The sequence below is a fragment of the Bos taurus genome, chromosome 1, assembly GCF_002263795.3.
Source record: "Bos taurus isolate L1 Dominette 01449 registration number 42190680 breed Hereford chromosome 1, ARS-UCD2.0, whole genome shotgun sequence".
NCBI classification, from domain to species: Eukaryota; Metazoa; Chordata; class Mammalia; order Artiodactyla; family Bovidae; genus Bos; species Bos taurus.
In genome coordinates, this window is record NC_037328.1 from 45,463,590 (window position 1) to 45,489,283 (window position 25,694).

Below are 25,694 nucleotides of genomic sequence, written 5' to 3' on the forward strand. Positions count from 1 at the left end.
ACCTTTGTTGGCAAAGTATTATCTCTGCTTTTGAATATGCTATCTAGGTTGGTCATAAATTTCCTTCCAAGGAATAAGTGTCTTTTAATTTCATGACTGCAGTCACCATCTGCACTGATTTTGGAGCCCCAAAAAATAAAGTCTGACACTGTTTCCCCATCTATTTGCCATGAAGTGATGGGACCAGATTCCATGATCTTCATTTTCTGAATGTTGAGCTTTAAGCCAACTTTTTCACTCTCCTCTTTCACTTTCATCAAGAGGCTTTTTAGTTCCTCTTCACTTCCTGCCATAACCACAGAAAACTAGTCAATCTAATCACACTAGGACCACAGTTTTGTCTAACTCAATGAAACTAAGCCATGCCCTGTGGGGCCACCCAAGACGGGCAGGTCATGGTGGAGAGGTCTGACAGAATGTGGTCCACTGGAGAAGGGAATGGAAACCACTTCAGTATTCTTGCCTTGAGAACTGATATGCAAAGAGGTTATCAAATTAATGTAAATTTGTGCTTTTTGCAAATTTGCTGATGCCAAGATAAATGAGCAGGAAACCATGATATTTGTAGTCAAGTGGAACATTCAGTATGACACAGAAACATGCATTCCTTCCTTGAAAAAAAAATACAAAGTGTGCACTGTCTTCCAAAGGGATGATTCCTGCTGAATTCCAACAGAAGAGTCAGCTGTGAGGTAAGGACTAGGGCCAAAGCGGCCAGTGGCGGAAGGTGGGGGTGGAAGCCTGGAGAATGTTCTGAGGATTCTTCTGGTGTTGAGAGAAGGAGGAAAGAGGAAAGGAGGAAATTCCAAAGGGAACAGAAGGAGAAGGAGGCTGAATGGAAAGGAAGATTAGGAACAAAAGGAGGGAGGGGAGGAAAAAAAAGAGAGTCTCTTGAGGGGACTGATCAGTCACCACATCAGACCAACCCATACCTAAGAATCAACCAGACAGACCAGGTATTCACAGGAAAGTCAAATTACACAGAACCACATCCCAAACATATATGGAGGAAAAATGACCAGAGACCATGATCCATACTCCCAAATCTTTCACAATAAAAGGTAAATTTCTGAGCGAAAGTTTCTACCCTGCTGTGGGAGAGCTGAACAAGAGAACAGGAGCTGCTGATGGCAAGAATTGTATTTTAAACATCCACAGTGCCATGACTCTGGTCTTAAGGCCCTGGTCACTGTGAGGCTGATACCTGACAGGCCAACACACGAGACTCTGACCTCCAGCAACAAAGCCTTCTTTCAGCTCAGCCTACTTTCAGGAAATGTCCAGGAGAAAAGAGCATCTAGATCTTTCTCTGGCTGCCAGGGCAGGTGAAGAGTTTCCAAAATTGTGGCTGGTCATCCACATTCCCTCTTAAGAAAATTACTACCAAAAATCTAAAAAATGATACTGATGAACCTATTTGCAGGGCAGGAATAGCGGTGCAGATGTAGAGAACAGACTGTGGACTCAAGGGGGAGGGGGAGAAGGTGGGACGAATTGAGAAAGTAGCATTGATATATACACACTACCCTGTGTAAAATAGCTAGCTAGCGGGAAGCTAGTGTACAGCACAGGGAACTCAGCTCAGGGCTCTGTGACAACTGAGAGGAGTGGGGTAGGGGTGGCGGGAGGGGGCTCAAGAGGGAGGGGATATATGTATTCATTGGGCTGATTCACGATGTTGTACAGCAAAAACTAACACAATACTGTAGAGCGATTATATTCCAATAAAAAATAAATATTCCAAAAAATCCATTAAAGTCACCCTAGTATTAGTTAGTACTGGAAACTAAAAAGAGAACTGTTATTTTTATTATTCCTTTTTTTCAGGGAAGCAGCTCTGATGTTCAGAGAGGTCAAGTCACTCACCAGGCCCACAGTGACTCCTGGATTTTGATAGACCCTATCACTATTTCCCAATATTAATCCTCCCAGTTCATAATGAAACTACAGTTTAGGGTAAACCTCAAAGGCAGAACATGGCCAGCATTGCTTTCCTCCTTATTCTAGTAAGAGAATGAGTAATTAGAAAATCACTCTGCGATAGCAGAATTGTTGAGTATTTGAAGAGGACAAGCCACGAGAGGAAGGGAGGGGCCGTTCTTCAGATCATCTGATACCTGATCCCAAACTTACTGGCTCGAGATGCTTTAACTCCATCTGGGAAAGTGAAAGAAGGAAACTCTGCCCTGAATCCCTTGCCGGCATATCTGTAACAGGCCTGGATTCCAGAGCTCTCTGCCAGCACGACTTTGGCAGGCACCCCAATCCCCTCCTTCAATGACAGAATCTGCCGCTCTCAGAGAAGAAAGGCCTGTTAGGGCTTGCACACCCACACACGTGTACCCAGCAGACTCTCAGCAGGACCCTTGGAAAACCAGAACGTTTTATTATCCGCTAACAGATGGGAAAAAAAAAATCAAAGGATGTCATTTAAGGAGGAAGGGAATCTGAAATTCCACTTTGGCATCTTGTCGGAAGCGATGTAACCCCTGCTTCGTGCTAGCAGGGGTTCATTCTCCACTCAGAGAGATCTTTCATTTTATTAGAGACACGGAGTAACATACTTGTGTTTCAGATTATAAGTCATCCTATGTGCTCATAAATTATCCTTAACATAAAGCAGGAAGAAGATGAGCTGGAATGTATATGAAAAGTAGAAGTTTTAGTGGCTCAATCATGTCTGACACCATGGACCGCAGCCGTCCAGGCTCCTACTGAAGTGGGTAACTATTTCCTTCTCCAGAGGATCGTCCCATCCCAGAGATCAAACCTGGGTCTCCTGCATTTCAGGTAGATTCTTTACTGTCTGAGCCACCAGGGAAGCCCATGGTTACATGCAAAATTCAAGGAACAATATCCAAAGGCAATTCACATACTCTGTTTACTGAATGTTGTCTTAACTCATATTTTGCATTGACTGGAATCATAGGGTACTTTGTTATCCTTAATATATTATATGAATTCATTTTTTCTTCTTCATGTGCATATATATCACTTAAAACAAGTACATGGCAACACAGTGGGATAGCTTAACTTCTGCAAGTTTGGCTGTTATGTAAGGATAAAGAATTAAGACACTAACAGGTTCATATAAAAGGAAATTACCTTTGTGTGGCCAACTTGTATTTCAATTAGAACTAATTTCAAACTCCTGAAGGCAGGAAATGTCTAAATCATTCTTATAATCCTAATATGATAATAGTTTTGTTTCCTTTTTAAAATGTTATGTCTTTTTAATGTCATTTTTTAAATAAAAATATTCACTTACATATTTAAATATGCTCCTCCCCCTCTTCCTACTGGTAACCACTACTCTGTTCTCTGTTTATAAGTCTGCTTTTTTTGTGGGATATTCACTAGTTTGTTGTATTTTTTAGATTCTACACATAAGTGATATTATCTAGCATTTGTCTTTGTCTGACTTATTTCACTTAGTATAATGTCCTCTAAGTTGGCCCGTGTTGCTGCAGATGGCAAAATTTCATCCTTTTAATGGTTGAGTAGTATTCCACTGTGTGTACATGCCAATAATCCTAATGTGATGATCTTTTTAAAGTTAACTGAATGACAGAATAAACAAATGTAAGTCCACTCCTGAAAAATGTAATCAATCATAGCTTCTCAGATCTAGCCCCTGAGATTTTGTAAAAGTAGACATTTAAACTTATGATCTAACACCAAAAACAAATGTTAACCTTAATTTTAAACATTTTCTTATTTGGCCTGAAAAGGAAGTTTTAAAACTTTTCCAAATAATGCTTCAAAATCCAGGAACAAAGTAGCACAAGATAAAAATTGCTTTTAAGTTGGAGTTACAACTTAAATAACAAAATAATTCACTTTCAACTTTTAAATTTTATCTTGCACTCATCCAGAAAGATTTATCACTCACACATACAGATTTTCAAAACCTGTAGACAGTGGTCCTCAACTCTGGCTACATTGAAATCACCTGAAGAATTTTTTTTCTCTCTCTCCCACCCCATGACAATTAAATCGTAATTGAGTAGGGGAGCAGAATAATACTGATATTTTTGAAAACCTTCAGTTATTCTAATATACAAGTTTACAACTGCTGAGGATAGATGCTATCATAGTTAAACTAATAGCTAAATATATTTTAAAAGAAAATACTGAGTTTCTATATCATAGGTGAAGCTTAAATTAGACCTCATTTTTCCCTTTAGTTAACTCTAATCTGACCAAAAGATGCTTGGAGTGGGTGATTTGGTCTGATTTTCTAGAGTATGGGATTTAGATGTACAGTCCTTGATTGGAGAACAATAGGAAACTTCTGTGAAGGCATCACATCTCCCACCTCCTTTTCAGAATTCTTCAAGGAGGGGCATTAGCTGATTTCATAGCTTATTATATGGAGGAGGTCTAAAAATCTCAGGCTAGCTTTAAGGCTCCCAAATGTCTACCCAAATCACTGAGAATGTAAGTCAGGCTTTTGTTAGACCAGGGAAACTACAATCCAGCATCAGAATCTCACTGTGGAAGGTTCTTGGTGGGGAACATAAGCTAAAATTAGGAGCAGTGGAGTTAAGTCCTGGCTCAGTCTTGCTCTCCACAGAACTTTTACAAAGTAGCCTGAGACCTTGAAGTTTACCTGTCTTATCATGTATCTCCCAGGACTTTGGGACCATCTCAACACAAGAAGAGACTGTGAAGTATGGAAAATACTCAACAGAGTAAGTAAGTAAGTGTTAGTTGCTCAGTCGTGCCCAACTCTTTGCGACCCCATGGACTGCAGCCCACCAGGCTCCTCTGTCCATGAGATTTTCCAGGCAAAAATCCTGGAGTGGGTTGCCTTTTCCTCCTCCAGGGGATCTTCCCAACTCAGGGATCAAACCCGGGTCTTCTGCACTGCAGGCAGATTCTTTACTGACTGAGCTACAAGGGAAGCCCTACTCGACAGGGTATTCTAGTATTAACATTCTGCATAGTCTGGGTGCCTGGAGGAGGCAATGGCACCCCACTCAAGTACTCTTGCCTGGAAAATCCCATGGACAGAGGAGCCCGGTAGGCTTCAGTCCATGGGGTCGCGAAGAGTCAATCACAACTGAGTGACTTCACTTTCACTTTTCACTCTCATGCACTGGAGAAGGAAATGACAACCCACTCCAGTGTTCTTGCCTGGAGAATCCCAGGGACGGCAGAGCCTGGTGGGCTGCCATCTACGGGGCTGCACAGAGTCGGACACGACTGAAGTGACTTAGCAGCAGTCTGGGTGCCATGCTAAGAATATATTTTGTGCATAACCTACATTTTTTGTGTTTTGTTTCCTAGCACATATGGAAGAATTGTTTTATTCATACCAAAAAGGATCTGAAAGAAGCTCTTTTAGTTTATCCAGTTGTCTCCATCTCATCCACTGCCAGAGTATACTTTCATCCTCCAAACAAAAGTTTCATTCGACCTTATAACAACTCCTCCATTTACTAGAAAAGCCACTCAGTGATGTTTCAGAAGTACATTTTATGAAGGCTGTATCAACATCATAAGTATTAATTGCTGAATATCTGTACATTTTGTCAAAGAAAATTTTAATTTTGTCTTATGTTTTCTCTTTTTAAGGGATGATGGCATCTGAGTCTTATAAGGAAAGCAAAGCTTCTATCTGGGGGACATTTACTTTGCATACTGCTCTTCATGGGACTGGCCACACCTGAGGAATCTAGGCACTGACTTGTCTCTTGTATATAGAAAACATGGTCTACATTGGGTGCTGAATAGTTACCTTGAGTCTTTGACTAGCAAGATATTTATCTCAGTTCTCAGAGATTCCCTACAACTCCAACCATGGAGGCAGACAAATTGGCAGTTTGCCTGCTGGGCACTTGCCACTAAAGACTGAACTCTGTGAAAAGTAGATGGGGTGTTAATGCTCAAACCAGTGTTATTTTCTGCAGTTAGATTCCCTGTATTCCTTGGCTTCTCTGGTAGCTCAGCTGGTAAAGAATCCGCCTGCAATGCAGAAGACCCTAGTTCTATCCCCGGGTTGGGAAGATCCTCTGGAGGAGGGTATGGCAACCCACTTAGTATCCTTGCCTGGAGAATCCCCATTTGCAGAGGAGCCTGGTGGGCTATAGTCCATGGGGTCGCAAAGAATCAGACACAACTGAGCCACTAAGCAGAGCATATTCATTGTTCCACCGTATCATTTACTAGCTGTGTGACTTCAAGCAGTCATTGGTTATTTTGTGATGGGTAGACTCTAACATAACCCCCAATAATTCCCATCTCCTGTTACTCTGTAATCGTCTTGTGTGACAGCACCAGGAAGCTGCCTCTATTCAATAGAATATAGCAAAGGTGGGCTGCTGCCTCCATGATTAAGCTGCATGGGATTGTAATCTACATCCTTCCTGCAGACACATCTGGGATTGTACACCTTGATGAAGCAACAGCCATTACAGAGAAGCCCATGTGGCAAAGGTCAGAGGTAACCTGTGGCCAACAGCCAGTATGGAAATGAGGTCCACAAACCAAGGATCCTCAGAGAACTGAAGTCTACCAATAGGCACAAGAACTTGAAAGTTGAGCCTTTAGATGAGACCTGAGCTAGGCTGACACCTTTGTTGCAGTCCTGTGAAAGACTTTGAAGGGAGGACCCAGCTAAGCCCGACTCAGACTCCTAACCCACAGAGACTGTGAAACAAAAAATATGTGATGGGGGCTTCCCTGGTGGTTCAGTGGTAAAAAAAAAAATCAGCCTGCCAATGCAGGAGACAGCTTTGATCCCAGGTCCAGGCAGATCCCATATGCGGCTGAGCTACTAAGCCTGGACTCTGAAGCTTGGGAGCCACAATTACTGAGCCCACATGCAGCAACTTTTTAGTAGTAGCAACTACTGCCCTAGAGTCCATGCTCTGTAACAAGAGAAGCCATTGCAATGAGAATCCCACGAACTGCAACTTGAGAGTAACCCTTGCTCCTCACACCTAGAGAAAAACCCCTGCAGCAATGAAGACCCAGCACAGCCATAAATAAATAAAAAAATAAAAATTGTTTTAAATGTGTGATGTTTTAAGCTGCTAAGTTTGTAGTAATTTATTGTGCAATAATCAATAACTAACATTCTCTCTAGGTTTAGTTCCTAATCTGTGAAATGGGGATAATATATTTCACAGGTGTGAGGATAAAATGAGGCTGTGTATATAAACACTGAGCATTAAACAGCATGCCTGATACACAGTAACACGGTTGTTATCATATTCTTTAAATGGGATTCTAATAGAATATGTATTTAAAACATTGTTTTTTTTTTATTTTAGCATGCTCATTCTTTGGCTGATACTATTTTTTTTACTATTCTAGTAATGTCTCATTAGATAATCCTGTTAATTTTTAAATTTTACATTTATTTTTAGATCACTTTTATTAAGTTCATCTGTTTGCTTTCAATATTCTCCCTTTCTTTTATACTTGCTTTTATAAATCGCAATCAGCAAATCAGGCAAAAGGGAAGTCTTTCTGAGGATGACGATGCAGAATAGTTTGTCACATTTCTTAATGGCCCTCCCTTCATTAGACATCTCACTTTTGTCTTAGCTCACATTAACCTTTAAAAGCATTTAACTGTCTTTTCTATAATACAGTTATTAATGAATTTGTCTATTCTCAAGTGCTACCCTGTACCTCATTAACTTTTGAGAGACAGAGAGAGACTACAATTCCTAAATAGTTAGTATTTTATAGCCTGATATAGCAGTCATAAAACGAAACTAGTGAATGTGTAATTAGCAGCATGCACAGCATGTGTGCTCAGTTGTGTCCGACTCTTTGGGACCCAATGGACTGTAGCCCGCCAGGCTCCTCTGTCCCTGGGATTCTCCAGCAAGAATACAGGAGTGGGTTGTCATTTCCTCCTCCAGGGAATCTTCCCAACCCAGGGATCGAACCCACATCTCCTGCATCGGCAGGCAGATTCTATACCACTGCATCACCTGGGAAGCCCTGAAGCCGAGAGGAACCTTATTTTTAAGCACTGGATTCTCAACATGATACTCTTACCATCAAAGAAAAATTATACTTGATCAATTTTTACATTTCAAATACATGTTTCTTTTATCACAGGGGCTGGATCTCAATCCATTTTATCTAGTAGGCAGCGCTTGAACAGACAAACAAATCAATACAACTGCCCAGAAACTTCAGAGTTGTAGAAGATGCTAAAATAATTCCCCTGTGGTTTTCAAACTTGTTTTCTTCTAACAGAACTATATTTTTCCAATGTACTCTTTAATACAGTCTCACCACTACATAAATGTATACTACTCTGATAAAAGCAGAATCCATCCACCAGAATTCCTTGCCTGCCCACATTATTCTTCTCCCAAATTCCCTGTTCCAAGATGGAAAAGACTCTCCCTGGGTCCTTACAGGTATCAAGGACCCTCTGCAGAAATGGACTGAGTCATTGGAGTGACACATTCTTGTTTCGTCAAAGTGAGGTTGGGAGAGCTCCTTGGAAAGTGAGAGCTGTTACCTCAAGTGAGTAGTTGGGAAAATTTAGAGTAAGACATAAGACCCTCTTCTCCAAAGACAACCTGCTACTTCTGCTTTGTAATCGATCTTGGGGAGTCAAGACAGACAGAGAGAAGGAAAACACAGTCGTGTCCTAAGTCAACTTAGTCTTGGCTTCCCCTCTGAGTATTAATCCTGTCGAGTTGTGGCCCCTGGGGGTGGCCTAGGCTCTGGCCATGCAGCTACCCCTGGAGCTGCATGGCCAGAGGAGAGAATAGTAATTTATTGTGCAACAATCAATAACTAACATTCTCTTTAGGTCCAGCCTTCTACTTAGGTGCCTTATCTTCTCATAATGTTTGGCCCCTTCAGTCTGGTCTGGGTCCTTCCTGGTTATTTTCAAGTTTCTTTGTGCTTCAGTCAAATCAGAGGATGCTGTCTCTGTAGCATAATTATTCTTTTACATCCCTGTCTTCTCCATCAACTGATTAGGAAGACGGGTATCACGCCCTGTCTTCCCACCTCAGCTTTGCATATACACGGAATACAGTTTGTTACTTGAACAAATGAACACATCTTTATGTAGAACAGGGAGCTGATGTTACATAGAAATTAAAGACACAGTCTGCCACTTGCTTGCTGAGTGACTTTGGGCAAACACTCTGAGGCAAAATTTTATGCTCTGTAAACTGAGAGTAATAAAGTACCTGCTGTTTAGGGAAACATCAAGCTTTTAGTTAGTTTTCCACATTAAAAAAACATAGCCGTAAATTACCACAAACGATATGAGCTCAAATAATGTTATCTATAATAACAGAGATGAGTTGTTAATAGCTGTGAGAGTTATTATTATCATCATCTGCTCTGATTTTTCACCTTGGAGTCAGAGATTTCTACCTTGTCGGGTAAGAACCTGAGACGAAGGGCTGCCTCTTTCTTCCCTTTGCACAAGCCAAGAGTCACACCCAAGTCATGACCTCACACCCTTGGATCATCTGATCACATGTGTATCTGAAATGTTCCTCTCTGGTTTTCCTCACACCTATATCAGGAGGACTGATCAAGTTAGCTAGAAATAGTAGTCTTTGCTTTCTGACTGATTGCAATCTTCCAAACACAGGAGTTTCTGCAAAGAGGTATGTCAAGCCTCACATGTCCCATTATAAGCTTTTCTTGGCTCTCATCACTGCATATTGTTCTCTGTGGTTTTTATTTTTGCCTGTATGCCAGGGGGAAAAGAAAAGTTCTATGGTGCCAAGAATAAAGTATCCTAGAGGTATCTGCAACACAGGGGCTTTCAAGGGTGTCAAACAATGTGGGAATTCTTCTTCAAGGCCTGGGTGTTACGGTCTAAACCTCCTCCTGAAACACAAGTTCAGGAGGATCTTTCCTGGAGGTTGTGTGAGGCTTCCCCAGTCCCCACAGAAAAGTTGATCCTAAGGTGAAGGTGCAGCTTTCCATAGAGAAAAGCAATGTTTGAACTTGATAATCAAACATTGGGTTGAGGAAGTCCAGGCTGAAAAACAGTAGAGTCCTTCTCTCATTGCCCTGTAGAGCAACACAACTCCCTTGCCCCACCTTTCGCCAAGAACATTTGCTACCCTTCTAGATGTGTGTCACTTTGGACACAGATCACATATTATTTGGTGTGCGTATTTTTTTCAGTATTGATCTACTTTTATGCAACCCAATAGACGATTTTTTGAATGCCTGTTATATGTCAGACCCATTACTGAAAGTTTTGCAACTCTTAGCTCATTGATTCCTACAATACTGCAAAATAGTTATCATTAATCCCATTTTACACATGATAAGACATGCTTAGCAAAGGCAAATAAATGATTTGCCAAAGAACATAGTCATCAAGGGGTAGAGAGGAGAAGAGGTCTGCTAATAAGGTATGTAAGTATGTATGCTCAGCTGTGTCCGACTTTTTGCTACCCCATGGACTGTAGCCTGCCAGGCTCCTCTGCCCATAGAATTTTCCAGAAAAGAATACTGGAGTGGGTTGCCATTTTCCTACTCCATTAATAATAGTCTCCAACTTTATTCTAAGTTTTCAAAAAGTAAGAAATATTCTTCCAGTATCTTATTTTCTATAACAAAGAATGTGGTTATGTATGTAAATAGGCATAAGACATGTAACAAGTGATCTCTTATTTAAAAAATAATTTTTTCCTATAAATAGCCAGCTATATTTATCAACTATATGCCCCCCCACACACACCCAGCAGACATGTTCTACACACGTGAAGATTAAGATAATGTTTAAAATCTTTATAAGAAACCCTCTTACTCAAGGGAAGGACAGCATTCACATTTACATTGCAGAATATAGCTCCTAAAATCTAGAGCGAAACAGGGCCAAACATAGATTTCTCAGTCAGGAACCTGGGATCCAGTTCTGTTTCTGCTATCAGTGTGGGAAAACTACTAAATCTCCCTGCCTTTGGGTATCTTCATTTATAAAATGGTTATACTGGTCCGTGGTTCCCAATTATAGGCCTATGATGAAGCTTTCATCAGTCTGTAGTGAAATGAAAAAAATAAAAACAATGGGCTTATTTGTATAAAATCATTTGTTTTGTAAATCTGTTTAAAATGGCTAGCTTTCAAGTATGTCCTCTATAATAAAAACCTGATACTCAAAATATATATTTATTTTACAAGTCCACGAATCCAAATATCTGGGAACCCTAGCCTAGGTGATCACTGTCATCTTTTCTAGCTTCAAAATTCTATCCTCTTCATAAATGACAAATGATATTTAATTAACTTTAAAATAGGAAGGCAAAAAGAAAAGGAAAAAAAAAAACTTATCTTTTTTTTTTCTTATTTAGTTCTGTTCTTCCTCAAATGTGAAAGTTAAGCCCCTGACAAAATATTATAACTATTCCACTAGAAGAAAGATTCTTAGTCAAATGAGTTTGGGAAACAATCAGTTGAAAAAGTGGGACAGTTTTCTTCACAGAGAAATTTTCAGAACCTGTCAAGTTCTAAAATCTGCTGTGACTCCCCCAGAACAGAAAAAGCATGAATGGTCCCCAGGTTACTGATGGGGAGCAGATGCCTGCCCCAAACCCCTTCTGAGGGCAATACTCCTATTCCGGGAATGCAGTTTGAGAGAGGTGGCTTCCTCTAAAAGAAAGACCCTCAGCAGCTTCGGTGATAAAGACAAAACATAGCATTAGTGACAAGGAGACTTGCCATTTATTTTATATTAATTTGATAGTTTTTTCAAGTTACTGGTCTATGGATTTTTTTTTAATTACGAAAGAAACCTGGATGAAAATTCTTCAGATTAAAGTACAATGGGCAAGACATTTATCTTGTGGCTATTTTTAACAATTTTCTTTTTACCATAACAAATAAAGGAAGATTGTGTCAAGAGATTTGTATCTAGTGATTGCAACATGATAATTAAAGCATTTGGAATTTGCAAAAGTCTGCAGTCACAAAATCATGGCTATCACCCCTACACAGTAAGTACAAGGTAAAATAAAAGCATCTGTAGTTATTAAGCCTGAGAAAATCTGCAGACTTTTCTCAAATGGTGAGTCCTTGTTAACTATCTTAGCAGTAGGAATAATTAATTCTGAATGCTTGAGGCTCCTGATTGACTTATTTAAACACTTTTCACAATGATCGAGAAACAAAACTTGATGGAAGAAAAATATCTAATAGTGTATATTTTCATCTTAATTCTTTTATTATTTATTTTTGCAGAATTATCTTAGAGTCAAGAAGGTTTACTCAGCCTTTTTTATTGCTTTTTACATCATCATGTGAAATATCAATGAGCCAAACCCTTCAGCCTTCACACTCTGGATTCAAGTTTCATTTAACACACTGAGGAGAGAATGATTTTCACTTGGGACAAGATGATCTGGGAGCAAACCAGCCGGAGGGAGGACCTAGCAGGATCTTTGGATATTCTGACCTGAACAGACTCTGTTCTCTCCCCCTCTTCTGCTATGTACTTTTCAGTTGCAGACTCTCTTTCCGACTCTGAGCACAGCAGGGTTTTGACAAGCCCATAGCTGCATTGTCTCTGATATTTTCCATCATAACTGTATGATAAATTCCAGCCTGTTTTTCCTAATCCTGCTGACTGCAGCAGTCTGCAACCATAAAAAGTTTTCACAGACTTGGAGTTGGCTTAGAGAAGTGCCTCCACAAAGGAACAAAAAAAAAAAAAAAAAAAAAAGAACAACATTTATGTTCAAAGACAGGAGAGAGGCAACCGTTGCTTTTGGTGTGATGGGCTCAAGAGGTAGTTTTTAAGGTCTGTTTAAGACATTTTCCTTTTCTTCTGATGACATTTGTAAATAGAATACCAACACTAAAATGAGAACAATTTAGCCAAGGAAAGGGGGGATGTCATGTCCAACGGATCAAACCCTATTCCAAACTCCACCAGAGAAAAAGTGTCTACATCATAGCTCATGACTGTCCTTCACTGGTGTGCCCTGCCTAGAATCCTCTAGCCTCCAAGCTAACAGGTATGTGTGAGGTTTACACAAAACGATTCTAGGTTTCCAACTAGCTTCTTTCAAACATTCAGCTAGTACTGGTTTAGTCCCTGAGGTATAAAAACACCAAACGAGTCTTTTCAACAGACTACAATACCCGTCTATACAATACAATTCAATATACAAGTACTGTAATTGGCAACTATACCATTCAAGCTACCGTGAACACGGCTAAAGCCAGAAAGAAGTTGGTTTGCATTTTTTGCAATAAAGAGATGCAACTGAAAAGTACATAGCAGAAGAGGGGGAGAGAAAAGCAAAAGTTTAAGCTACTTCTCTTCACATTTGAACTGTGACTCTCTGAGAAGAACTCAAATCCCCCCATTTGTCAAAGCAGATCCCATTTAATCTCAACATTTAAAAGCTAGTATCTCAAACATCATTTTGAAAACACAAAACATCAGAGCTACTTGCCTTTTGGCAATTTCTGTGCATTTCCCAGAGCTAGTGCAATACTTCCACAGAGAAGTAGACACCCCAAGCTGGAGAGCATGTTGCATTTGCCACCTCACACGGGTAGTGATTCTGGTGGGGGTCCCGCAACCCTGGAGCTGCATTTAAGTGGACTGTCTCCTGATGACAGAGGCGGGCGGCTGCACTTAGCTGTGCCGTGGGCTTACTCACAGGGGGTGGAGACAAAATGACATCACACCCTTTCCCACACACACACCAAAAAAAAAAAAAAGAAAAGAGAGAGAGAGAGAAAGGCATAACAGCAAAAAACCTATCATCACATTTCCTCCTAGGTTGTAACTGTTTGTCTCTTCTCTTCCCTCTATGATATAAAACTTGGAATTATGGTCAATATATATTTATGAAAGAAAAAGTATTTGGGAACTTTTGAAACATGTGATAAAACTTTTTAAATATCAAAAAAAAGATATCCTTAAAACCATTGGAATGTTAAAAATATAAAATAAAACTGTATTAGGAAGAAAACTGTTTTTAATTATCTAGTGTAGAGAGAAAAGAGTCTTAGTTGCTCAGCTGTGTCCCGCTCTTTGTGACCCCAGAGACTATAGCCCAACAGGCTCCTCTGTCCATGGGATTCTCCAGGCAAGAATAGTGGAGTGGGTAAGCCATTCCCTTCTCCAGGGGATCTTTCTGACCCAGAGTTTAAACCCAGGTCTCCTGCATTGCAGGCAGATTTTTTTACCGTATGAGCCAGCAGGGAAGCCCCAATTCTTCTTTCAAATGAAAGTAAATTTCCAAAAATTCAATCTGAACCATTTTGAAGTTCCAGTATCATGAGAAACTTTTAAGAGAGAATGCCATTGGCTACACAGGTATTCATAGGCATACATAGATATACACACAGATATATACAGAGTATATATACAGATACAGAGATACAGAGGAATAACTATCATTAGTTGATCCCCAGCTCTGGGACAGGCTCTGTAATAGTGTCTTTACCTATATTCTTGCATTTTAATCCTCACACTGATTACACAAAAGATCTTATATTATCCCAGTTATATTTCACCTATGAGAAAAACTGAGCCCCAGGGAGGTTAACAATCCTGACCAAATCCGTGTATTCTAATGGTTAACAATTTGGATGAGCTTTGGAGTGAAACTGACTGGGTATAAACTAGGATGATGTGTGCCTTCGAACAAATGTCTACATCTTAATTTCTCATCGACACTGGTTACATTGATGGGCTTGCTCTGTGCCCAGCACTTATGTGATCAATTCACATTTACTTATATTTATTCCTCAAAATAATCCAGGATACAGGCACCACTATTACCCCCATTTTACAGACAGAGAAACTGGACTCAGAGAGGTAAAGTAAAAGGCCCCAGGTCACCCAAGCAATCAAACTGGCATTTTATTTTATATTTTAAATCGTGGCCCTATTTATTTATTTTACTTTTTGGCCATGTGGCATGGGAGAGCTTAGTTCCCTGAGCAGGGATTAAACCTGCAGTCTCTGCAGTCGAAGCACAGCATCTTAACCACTGGACCACTGAAGAAGTCCCAGAGCTGGCATTTTAAACAGATAATTTAAGCCCAGAACTTCTACTCATCATTCTTAAACTTGAAATTGAAAGATGGAGATGACAGTACCAATTTCACAAGTTTGCTGGTGGCGCTTTCGGACCGTGTGTACCACAGTGCCTGGTTCACAGGAAGAATTTAATCAACGATAATCAATGAAAACAACAAAAATAATGACAATAGTACCTCCTCCAATAAGCAGAACTCTGGTTCTAACCCAGGTCCATCAACCTCCAAAGCCCAAGTGTGCCTTCTCCCTCTGCATCACATGACCCTAAATATAGGCATTGCTAGAGTGACCAGGTTAATAAAGTACTTCAAATGTTGCCAGTGCATTTATATCAACCCTTTGAAAACAGCTTATTTCACAAGTTTGCTGTAGCTGAACCAAAACAGTAAAAGGCAAATGGAATAATGGTGGTCCAATGAAATTCTAGTCAAAAAACCTACTGAAAGAAAAAAGAAAAATTGAAGAGACAGCCCCATCTTCCAAATAGAGTATGAGAAGGCACATTGTTAAAGTCATTTAGAGCTGGCCCGGGCTAAGCTTTCAGCACAGGAATGCTCTGGCACCAGCTACAGGGGGAGGGGGGATTGGATTATTTAACAGGTCTTTTTCGTCTCTAATTTTTTACTTGAATAGGCAGCTCGCTCAAACCCCAGTTTAGACACTCATCCAGTTGGCATTGCTGACTCTGCTTCTATATCCATTGCCATCGGGTTAAGCCAGGGAGGCCACTGTACTAGCAGGAAATGACAGGTTTTTTGAGGGAGGTAAGAAAGAGCAGAAATATTGAAAAGAAGGTCGGTTCTTCAAAACATTGTGAGGGGCAGGCCTGGAGGGTTAAGTAATGGAATTCAAGCATCAGCGTCTGCTTGGCCTGCAGGCTAAATCAGGCCTACATTAGCAATTGTTATTTGCAGATTGGAACTGACTGGGGGCTAATTAAACAAAGGTCAGTCTCCGATCAGTATTTTGTCAGAAAAAATTGGTAGCCTGACTATACCAAGTAGGACAAGGAACATTCAGTGAAGACACAGAAAGTACAGAGCTCTCCTCAAGTCTGGGAGGAGGCAGGCCCTGAAGAAACCAACCGTGTCAGAGAAGCCATTTTACCTTTTCAACAAAGTTTTCCGTCGTGACAGAGTCCCAACCCAAACATGAGGTAGACAAATACTCCAGAAGCATTGCAAGTGTCATGCTCAAGGAGAAAAATATGAGGGCTGTGGTCATGTAACCACTGGAGGATTTAAGGCTACTTTTTTTAAAATTGGAGAATAATTACTTTACAATGTTGTGTTGGTTTTTGCCATACAACAATGTGAATTAGCCACAAGTATACATGTTCCCTCACTCCTGAAGCTCCCTCCCACCCGCACCCTTTCCCACCCCTCTAGGTTGTCACTGAGTACCAGGTTGAGCTCCCTGTGTTAGACAGCAACTTTCCACTTTTGGTGTTGTTTAGTTGCTAAGTCATGTCCGACTCTTTTTCGACCCCATGGATTGTAGCCCATCAGGCTCCTCTGTCCATGCGATTTCCCAGGGGAGAATAGTGGAGTTAGTTGCTATTTCCTTCTCCAGGGGATCTTCCTGACCCGGACTTGAACCCATGTCTCCTGCATTGGCAGGCGGATTCTTTACCATTGAGCCACGAGGGAAACCCCACAACTTCCCTCTAGCTATGTGTTTTATATATGGTAACCTGTGTTTCCACGCTACTCTCTCAGTTCGGCCCACCCTCTCCTTCCCCTGCTGTGTCCACAAGTTTGTTCTCTACATCTGCGTCTCTATTCATGTAAGACCACTTTTTAAGGAAAACTCACCTTCTGCCCATGGATAGATTGGAGATGATGAATGTTGAATAATTTGTACACACTCATTAGGTCTCCCCGGTGTCATGAGCCCTTGTGTCTGTATTTTTCTGGAAATAAAAAAATGTGAAGATTTACTTTTTGTGAGATGTAGACTATCAAATTGATTATCACCAATACCTATGAAAATTTTTGTTTTACATATTTATTCAAAGCCTGTAAGAGTATACAACACCAAGAATGAACCCTACTGTAAAATATGAGCTCTGAATGAGAACAATATGTTATTGGAGGTTCATCAGTTATAACAAATGGTAGCAAACTCTGATAGGGGATGTTGGTAATGGGTAGGCCAGGAGTATGTGGTATGTTTCTGAAGGCAATGGCACCCCACTCCAGTACTCTTGCCTGGAAAATCCCATGGACGGAGGAGCCTGGTAGGCTGCAGTCCATGGGGTCACTAAGAGTCGGATACAACTGAGCGACTTCAGTTTCACTTTTCACTTTCGTGCATTGGAGAGGGAAATGGCAACCCACTCCAGTGTTCTTGCCTGGAGAATCCCAGGGATGGGGAGCCTGGTGGGCTGCTGTCTATGGGGTCGCACAGAGTCGGACACGACTGAAGTGACTTAGCAGCAGCAGCAGCAGCAGCAGAAGCCGGGTGTAGGTATTCTGGGAAATCTGAGTACCTTCTGCTCAGCTTTTCTGTGAACCTAAAAATGCTCTAACAAATAAAGTTTATCACCAAGAAATCCTTGTTGACAGAATATTTAGGAAGAACTTATGGAAAACCACATAAACTATATTTGTATTTTCTCTCTGTTCTACAAAGACAGGAGATCATACTTATTTTGTTTAGCATTGTACTCAGTGGCTAGAATCTGATAAGAATGCCACATGTTAAGATGCATAAGGATCCAAAGAAGCAAAATCCATCCATTTCTCCCTTTAGTTTAGAGGCATCAAGCCTGAGAAAGTTAGACTACAACTTGGAATGCAGGATACAGTTGTTGGAGGTAATTCTCCAGAGTCCCTCACATTCCTGGATGTCCTATGAGGCACTGTGTCCCTGTGCTCTAGCCTTCTCAATAGGCTCATCTTCCCAATGACATTGGTATAGCAAAGAGCTCTGGAAGGGAGAAGTTTGTTTACTGACACATAGAATAAAGGTAATGTTGCCCTCTGGGGCAAAAGGACTGTATGCTCCTTGTCTATCATCAAAGACTCAGTTTCCTGAAGCTTGGGGTTCCTTTCTTGTAATACAACCTGGCGCGTGTAGGTTATGCCTGTATCTCCCTGTATGGCCCTGTGGGAGCTGGGGCTCCTAGAATGAGCACGAATGCTGATATTCAGTCTATGATTATTGCTTGGGGGAAATAAGTTGTCCTTTGTTTTTGACCCAGCATCCTTGTGTCTCCTACCAGCCTCTGTGAACTGTGTGTGTTAGCTTGCACCTACGGTAAGATCCTGCTGCTGCTGCTAAGTCACTTCAGTCGTGTCCGACTCTGTGCGACCCCATAGATGGCAGCCCACCAGGTTCCACCGTCCCTGGGATTCTCCCGGCAAGAACACTGGAGCGGGTTGCCATTTCCTTCTCCAATGCATGAAAGTGAAAAGTGAAAAGTGAAAAGTGAAAGTGAAGTCGCTCAGTCGTGTCCGACTCCCAGCGACCCCACAGACTGCAGGCTACCAGGCTCCTCCACCCATGGGATTTTCCAGGCAAGAGTACTGGAGTGGGGTGCCATTGCCTTCTCTGATCCTAACCCTTCCCAAGTTTTCACTTGAGCATTGACCCACTCCATATTTTATTAGGTAATCTTTGGTATAGTGCCATCACCTTCATTCAGGTTCCCAGTAAGAATCAGCCATGAAACTATTGTGCATAGTAAGAGTGCTGCCAACACCGCTTATTAAATTATATAGTACCTTCTTCAGAAAAACTTCCATTCTCTATGTCAAGAAAATGCAGTTTTTTCCTGAGCAGCTGCAATTATTCTGTGACATTGTTCTCTTTTTGTGTAGACTGTTAACCAGAGCCAAATGTGTCCCTCACACATACAAGTACATATAGGTCTTTGCAGTGCTCATATTTTGGCATCATCCCTGGCTTTATTTTTTTTTTTTATCCACACCCTTTTTACTTGCTTATTTTAGTTAGAATATTTACATGGTTTTGTAAGCTGTTTTCTTTTTTTTCTGGCACAAGGTGAGGTAATAAACAAACTCCAGACACAGGAGTTATGTAAAAAAAAAAAGGTATACCAAAATAGGTGAAGTGGGAATCTGGGAATGTGTTCTCTGCTTTCCTTTTCTACACAACAGTGGGCCCTGATGGAATTCTGGTACAATGATTGTACAGCATCAGTCCTTCATTTATATTTTCTTCTTGGGAAAGTGGGTAAAAGGCAGGAGAATGCCCAGAACACTACTCTAAAAGTGTGGTAGTTTTCAGGCGTTTTATGTTTGGCTTTTTAAGTGTTCAACATTAATTCCATTACTTCAAATGAGACTTCCACTAAATCAATCTTTCAAATCTTGCACATAAAATCTGTGAGGTCATTTTACCCATCCATTCACGCTTTTGAATCTTCCATACATAATGCTCAAGGCTAGGAGATCTTTAAAGGTGTATAGACCTACAACTTGGAGAAGGCAATGGCACCCCACTCCAGTCCTCTTGCCTGGAGGATCCCATGGATGGAGGAGCCTGGTGGGCTGCAGTCCATGGGGTCGATGGGAGTCGGACACGGCTGGGCGACTTCAGTTTCACTTTTCACTTTCGTGCATTGGAGAAGGAAATGGCAACCCGGTCCAGTGTTCTCGCCTGGAGAATCCCAGGGACGGCGGAGCCTGGTGGGCTGCGGTCTATGGGATCACGCAGAGTCGGACACGACTGAGACGACTTAGCAGCAGCAGCAGCAGAAGATCTACAACTAATAAAATGTAAAGATATGCTGTAGACTTCTAAGAAATGCTAATACAAATAATTTTTATTTGATCATATTTGAAACAGGAAATCCAGTGTTCCATGGTTTCAGCCCAGATAATGTTTCTGTAATTACTGTACTGAATGAGACTCATGATCCAATTGGAGGAGTATCCTGCTCCAGTGGGGGTACATCTGACCAAAGCATGAAGTTCTTTTCTATAATGTTTTTTATAGCACAGGGAAGAACTGTCCTTTCAATGCCCAAATGATGTTTGCAGATTATTCTTCAGTCTGTCTAAATTTTAACTCTAGACTTTTGGCTTCATAACTCTGAAGAAATTACCAACTTGTATTTATTAAAGACTGTAAAGAATTCTTTCTTTCTATTAAGCTGGAAACATGGTTAAGACCTAAACTGTACATCTCCGAGTTGTTAAGTTTGTCTTCCCTATTTTGTCTAAATTCTGCTTTCTTTGTGGAAGTGCTGAGTACAGAGCTGGGCTTGTGCAAGTGAAGGAAATATCTCCCACTTGAGGGAGTCAAGTGCTAAGTGGGAAATATAAGTCAGTAAACCAGAAAAGGGACTCTGAACAGGAGGAAGTGCCAGAGGCATGTCCCACTGGAAAGTAGATAGATTACTGCATCCTTGGGGAGGTCAAGAGCATGAGGAATGTTAGGAGGTAGGGCAAGTAGCACAGTGGTCCTGGGAACATACCCTAGATCGGAACTTTTGCCAGGAGGCTGACTTTTACACTTCAGTGCATGTGGTAAAGGGAGGCCTTATGTGTATTAAATAAAGGCTGAGATGAGACAGCCATGATCATGGTCTGCTAAACAACAGAGTCTCAGTTCAAAACAACAGAGTCTAGATCTTTTTAATTTATTGCTTAATGGAAATACTATTTCTCAGGACAATTCTCAACTTTGTTGCACTCGGGACAATTCCCAACTTTTTTTGGGTGTGACAACCAGGTTGCAAGCTGAGTTAATTAAATGCTTGAAGATAGTGCAAAATTGAGGTTGAGAATTACATTGTGGAATAATGTCCTAATGAGAGAATAAACAGAAATAAGGAAATGAAAAACAGAAACCCTTTGAAGCCAATTTGAGGGCACATCTCTCTTCTAGAATAGGCATCTGTGGGTCCTTTTGGCCAAAGCTACCACTGGAATAAAGAAGAGTATTCTAAAGAGAAGGACACATTCTAAATCCAATTAGAAAAATACACCTGAGGAGGGGAATCAAGATGGTGGAGTAGGAGGACATGGAGTTTACCTCCCCCACAACACAGCAAAAATACACTGATGTGTGGAACAATTCTCATGGAAAACCAACATGAAATTGGCAAAAAAAAAAACTCTTGTACAACCAAAGCTGCAAGAGAGATCTCCGTGTAACCAGGTAGGACAGAGAAAAAGGCATTGGGTTAGGACCTGCACCCCTGGGAAAGCTCTGTAAGGAGGAGAAGGTCTGCAAGGGTGGACCCTCACCCTGGGGAGCAAGCAGGTCAAGCCTCCATCTGAGCATCGCAGTCCTTGGGTCCTTCGTGGAAAGACAGGCCCACTTGCTGACTAGAAAATCTAGGCTGGAGAAGCCTAGATTCTACTCTCAAGGATCGCGTGTGCACTGTTTTGCTGACAATCTGACAGGGCAGTGAGAATTTTGCCCTGGCATCTATGGCCTTACCATACTTTCCAATCCAAAGGGACAAACAGACCTGCCCTGCTTACTACACAGCACAGCCTGGAATGAGATATGGGCAGAGATTCAGTCTAGCTGTGTGAGATAGACAGGGACACCTAGGATGGGCTCTGGGTAGAGCCATAGAGGCCACAGTTAGCACACACTGGCAGTGCCACAAAACCATAGGGTGGCTTGTTGTTGTTCAGTCACTTAGTCATGTCTGACTCTTTGCAACCCCACGGACTGCAACACACCAGGCTTTCCTGTCCTTCACCGTCTCTCAGAGTTTGCACAAATTCATATCTGTTGAGTCAGTGATGCTAACTATCTCATTCTCTACTGCCCTCTTCTCCTTTTGCCTTCATTCTTTCCCAACATCAGGATTTTTTCCAATGAAAAGACCTCTTCACATCAGATGGCCAAAGTATTGAAGTTTCAGCATCAGTCCTTCCAGTGAATATTCAGGATTGATTTCCTTTAGGATTGGTTTGAACTCCTTGCTGTCCAAGGGATTCTCAAGAGTCTTCTCCAGCACCACGGTTCAAAAGCATTAATTCTTTGGCACTCAGCCTTCTTTACAGTCCAACTATTAGATCCATACACAACTACAGGAAAAACCATAAATTTGACTATATGGACCTCTGTTGGCAAAGTGATGTTTCTGCTTTTTAATTTGCTGTCTAGGTTGGTCATAGCTTTCCTTCCAAGGAGCAAGCATCTTTTAAGTTCATGGCTGCAATCACCATCTGCAATGATTCTAAGGCACACACCCCCCACCCCCCGCCAAAAAAAAATCTGACACTGCTTACACTTTTTCCACTTCTATTTGCGTGTATAGATTATTGAGCAGACAGACACCAGGAGAGGACTCTTCTAACTACACAGAGAGTCTTGTGTGCCTGGGGTGTGGTCTGGGTGGGTCCACTGTCAACCTTCTTAGGAGTACACAGCAGTTCATCTCCCATAGAGATTACCTTGACTCTATCCACTCTACACTGCAGCCTCCTTCTAGCTCTGGGATAGACAGGTCCTGGTGTAAGTCTGCCACAAAGTAAGCCTAGACCTCAGGCAACAAAGCAGCCACCTCAGTGCCCGCAGCCACAATGTTCTGACCCCCAGCCCCAGCCTACCTCAATTTGATGAATTTCAACAAATGTTTTCAACTGGGAGCCCTCATCACAGTCAAGATAAAGAATATATCCACGACCTTTAGGAGAATTCTTGTGGTCCTTTTCAACCCCACACTCCTTTATCTCCACACTTCTCACCTAGTCTCTCATAACCACTGATCTGCTTTCCATTATAATACATTAGATTGCAGTTTCTGAAATTTAACATGGAATCATACAGTATGTATTGTGATGGCTTCTTTCACTTAGCATAAGCATAATGAGATTCACCCATGTTATAAATACATCAATAATTCACCCCTTTTTATTGCTGAGTTCACACAGAGTCGGACATGACTGAAGTGACTTAGCAGCAGTATTCTATTGAATGCATATACCACATTTGCTTACCCAATCACCTGTTGATGGACATTTGAACTACTACCAATTTTGGCTTTTTTCAGAAATTGCCGCTATGAACATGTTTTTGTATGGATACATGATTTCATTTCTCTGGGATAAATACCTAGGAGTAGAATAGCTAGATCAGATGGCAGGTGTCCACTTAAATTTTTCAGAATTATCAAGCTATTTTGCAAAGTAGATCTTTAATTTTATAATCACATCAACAATGTATAAGGGCTCCAGTTTATCCATATCCTTGCTAACATTTGCATATCAGAATTTTTAATTTTATCCTAACAGATATATAATAGAATTTCATTTGTATTTTAATTGGCATTTACCTAAAGGAAAGATTTATCCATCTAAATGCAGAGTTCCAAAGAATAGCAAAGAGAGATAATAAAGCCTTCCTCGGTGATCAAGGCAAAGAAAGAGAGGGAAACAATAGAATGGGAAAGACTAGAGACCACTTCAAGAAAATTAGAGATACGAAAGGAATATTTCATGCAAAGATGGGCACAATAAAGGACAAAATCAGTATGGACCTAACAGAAGCAGAAGATGTTAAGAAGAGATGGCAAGAATACACAGAAGAAGTATACAAAAAAGATCTTCATGACCCAGATCACCACAATGGTGTGCTCACTCACCTAGAGCCAGACATCCTGGAATGTGAAACCAAGTGGGCCTTAGGAAGCATTAGTATGAACAAAGCTCGTGGAGGTGATGGAATTCCAGCTGAGCTATTTTAAATCCTAAAAGATGATGCTGCACTGAATATGAAATATGCCAGCAAATTTGGAAAGCTCAGCAGTGGCAACAGGACTGGAAAAGATCAATTTTCATTCCAATCCCAAAGAAAGGCAATGCCAAAGAATGTTCAGAATACTGCACAATTGCACTCATTTCACAACCTAGCAAAGTAATGCTCAAAATTCAAGCTAGGCTGCAACGGTACATAAACAGAGAACTTCCAGATGTTCAAGCTGGATTTAGAAAAGGTAGAGGAACCAGATATCAAATTGCCTACATCCATTGGATCATGGAAAAAGCAAGAGGATTCCATAAAAACATCTACTTCTGCTTCATTAACTACACTAAAGCTTTTGACTGTGTGAATCGCAAGAAACTGTGGAAAATTCTTAAATAGATGGTAATACCAGACCACCTTAACTTGGGTCCTGAGAAGCCTGTATGCAGGTCAAAAAGAAACAGTTAGAACCAGACCTGGAACAACGGACTAGTTCCAAATTGGGAAAGGAGTACATCACGGTCATTTATTGTCACCCTGCTTATTTAACTTATATGCAGAGTACATCATGCAAAATGCTGGGCTGAGTGAAGCACAGGCTGGAATCAAGATTGCCGGGAGAAATATCAATAAACTCAGATATGCAGATGGCACTACCCTTATGGCAGAAAGTGAAGAGGACCTAAAGCCTCTTGATGAAGGTGAAAGAGGAGAGTGAAAAAGTTGGCTTAAAAACTCAGCATTCAAAACAGTAAGATCATGGCATCCGGTCCCAATTCTTCATGGCAAGTAGATGGGGAAACAATAGAAACAGCCTGACTTTATTTTCTTGGGCTCCAAAATCACTGCAGATGGTGACTGCAGCCATGAAATTAAAAGATGCTTGCTCCTTGGAAGAAAAGCTATGGAGTTTGGGCAAGATCCGGGAATTTGGTAATAGACAGGGAAACCCAGGATGCTTCAGTTCATTGGGTTGCAAAGAGTCAGACACGACTGAGCAACTGAACTGAACTGAACCTTTCAAAACCTCAGGTTATCTCCATTTTCACTTGTAATCCCTAGCCCCTTTCCGTGTTTTTCAGATGGCTACCACTGTTTCAGCATCAAATCCAAACTGAAAATATCCAGGCACAGCATTATTCAATAGAACTTTCTGCAATGATGGAAATACTCTGTCTACACTGTCCCACATGGCAACCACTAGCCCCAGTGAACACTGAGTGCATGACATGTAACTAGTGTGACTAAGGAACTGAATTTTTTTTTTAATTTTTAAACTTTACAATATTTTATTGGTTCTGCCATATATCGAAATGAATCTGCCACAGGCGTACATGTGTTCCCCATCCTGAACCCTCCTCCTTCCTCCCTCCCCATACCATCCCTCTGGGTCGTCCCAGTGCTCCAGCCCCAAGCAGCCAGTATCGTGCATCGAATCTGGACTGGCGACTCGTTTCATATATGATATTATACATATTTCAATGCCATTCTCCCAAATCATCCTACCCTCTCCCTCTCCCACAGAGACCAAAAGACTGTTCTATACATCAGTGTCTCTTTTACTGTCTCGTATACAGGGTTATCGTTACCATCTTTCTAAATTCCATATACATGCGTTACTATACTGTATTGGTGGTTTTCTTTCTGGCTTACTTCACTCTGTATAATAGGCTCCAGTTTCATCCACCTCATTAGAACTGATTCAAATGTATTCTATTTAATGGCTGAGTAATACTCCATTGTGTATATGTACCACAGCTTTCTTATCCATTCATCTGCTGATGGACATCTAGGTTGCTTCCATGTCCTGGCTATTATAAACAGTGCTGCGATGAACATTGGGGTACACGTGTCTCTTTCCCTTCTGGTTTCCTCAGTGTGTATGCCCAGCAGTGGGATTACTGGATCATAAGGCAGTTCTATTTCCAGTTTTTTAAGGAATCTCCACACTGTTCTCCATAGTGGCTGTACTAGTTTGCATTCCCACCAACAGTGT

General features: G+C 41.1%; 1 protein-coding gene across 8 annotated transcripts in view; it reads right to left on the reverse strand.

Moving 5' to 3' along the window:
• Positions 1 to 13,579, reverse strand: part of ABI3BP (ABI family member 3 binding protein) — a 288,504-nt gene extending 274,925 nt beyond the window's left edge. For all 8 annotated transcript variants that reach the window (XM_059890043.1, XM_059890042.1, XM_059890036.1 and 5 more), the window contains exon 1: positions 13,419 to 13,579. In XM_059890043.1, the coding sequence (XP_059746026.1) occupies positions 13,419 to 13,497 (79 nt within the window). In that variant the 5' untranslated portion in view covers positions 13,498 to 13,579. The remainder of the gene's footprint in view (positions 1 to 13,418) is intronic.
• Positions 13,580 to 25,694: the final 12,115 nt, after the last annotated feature.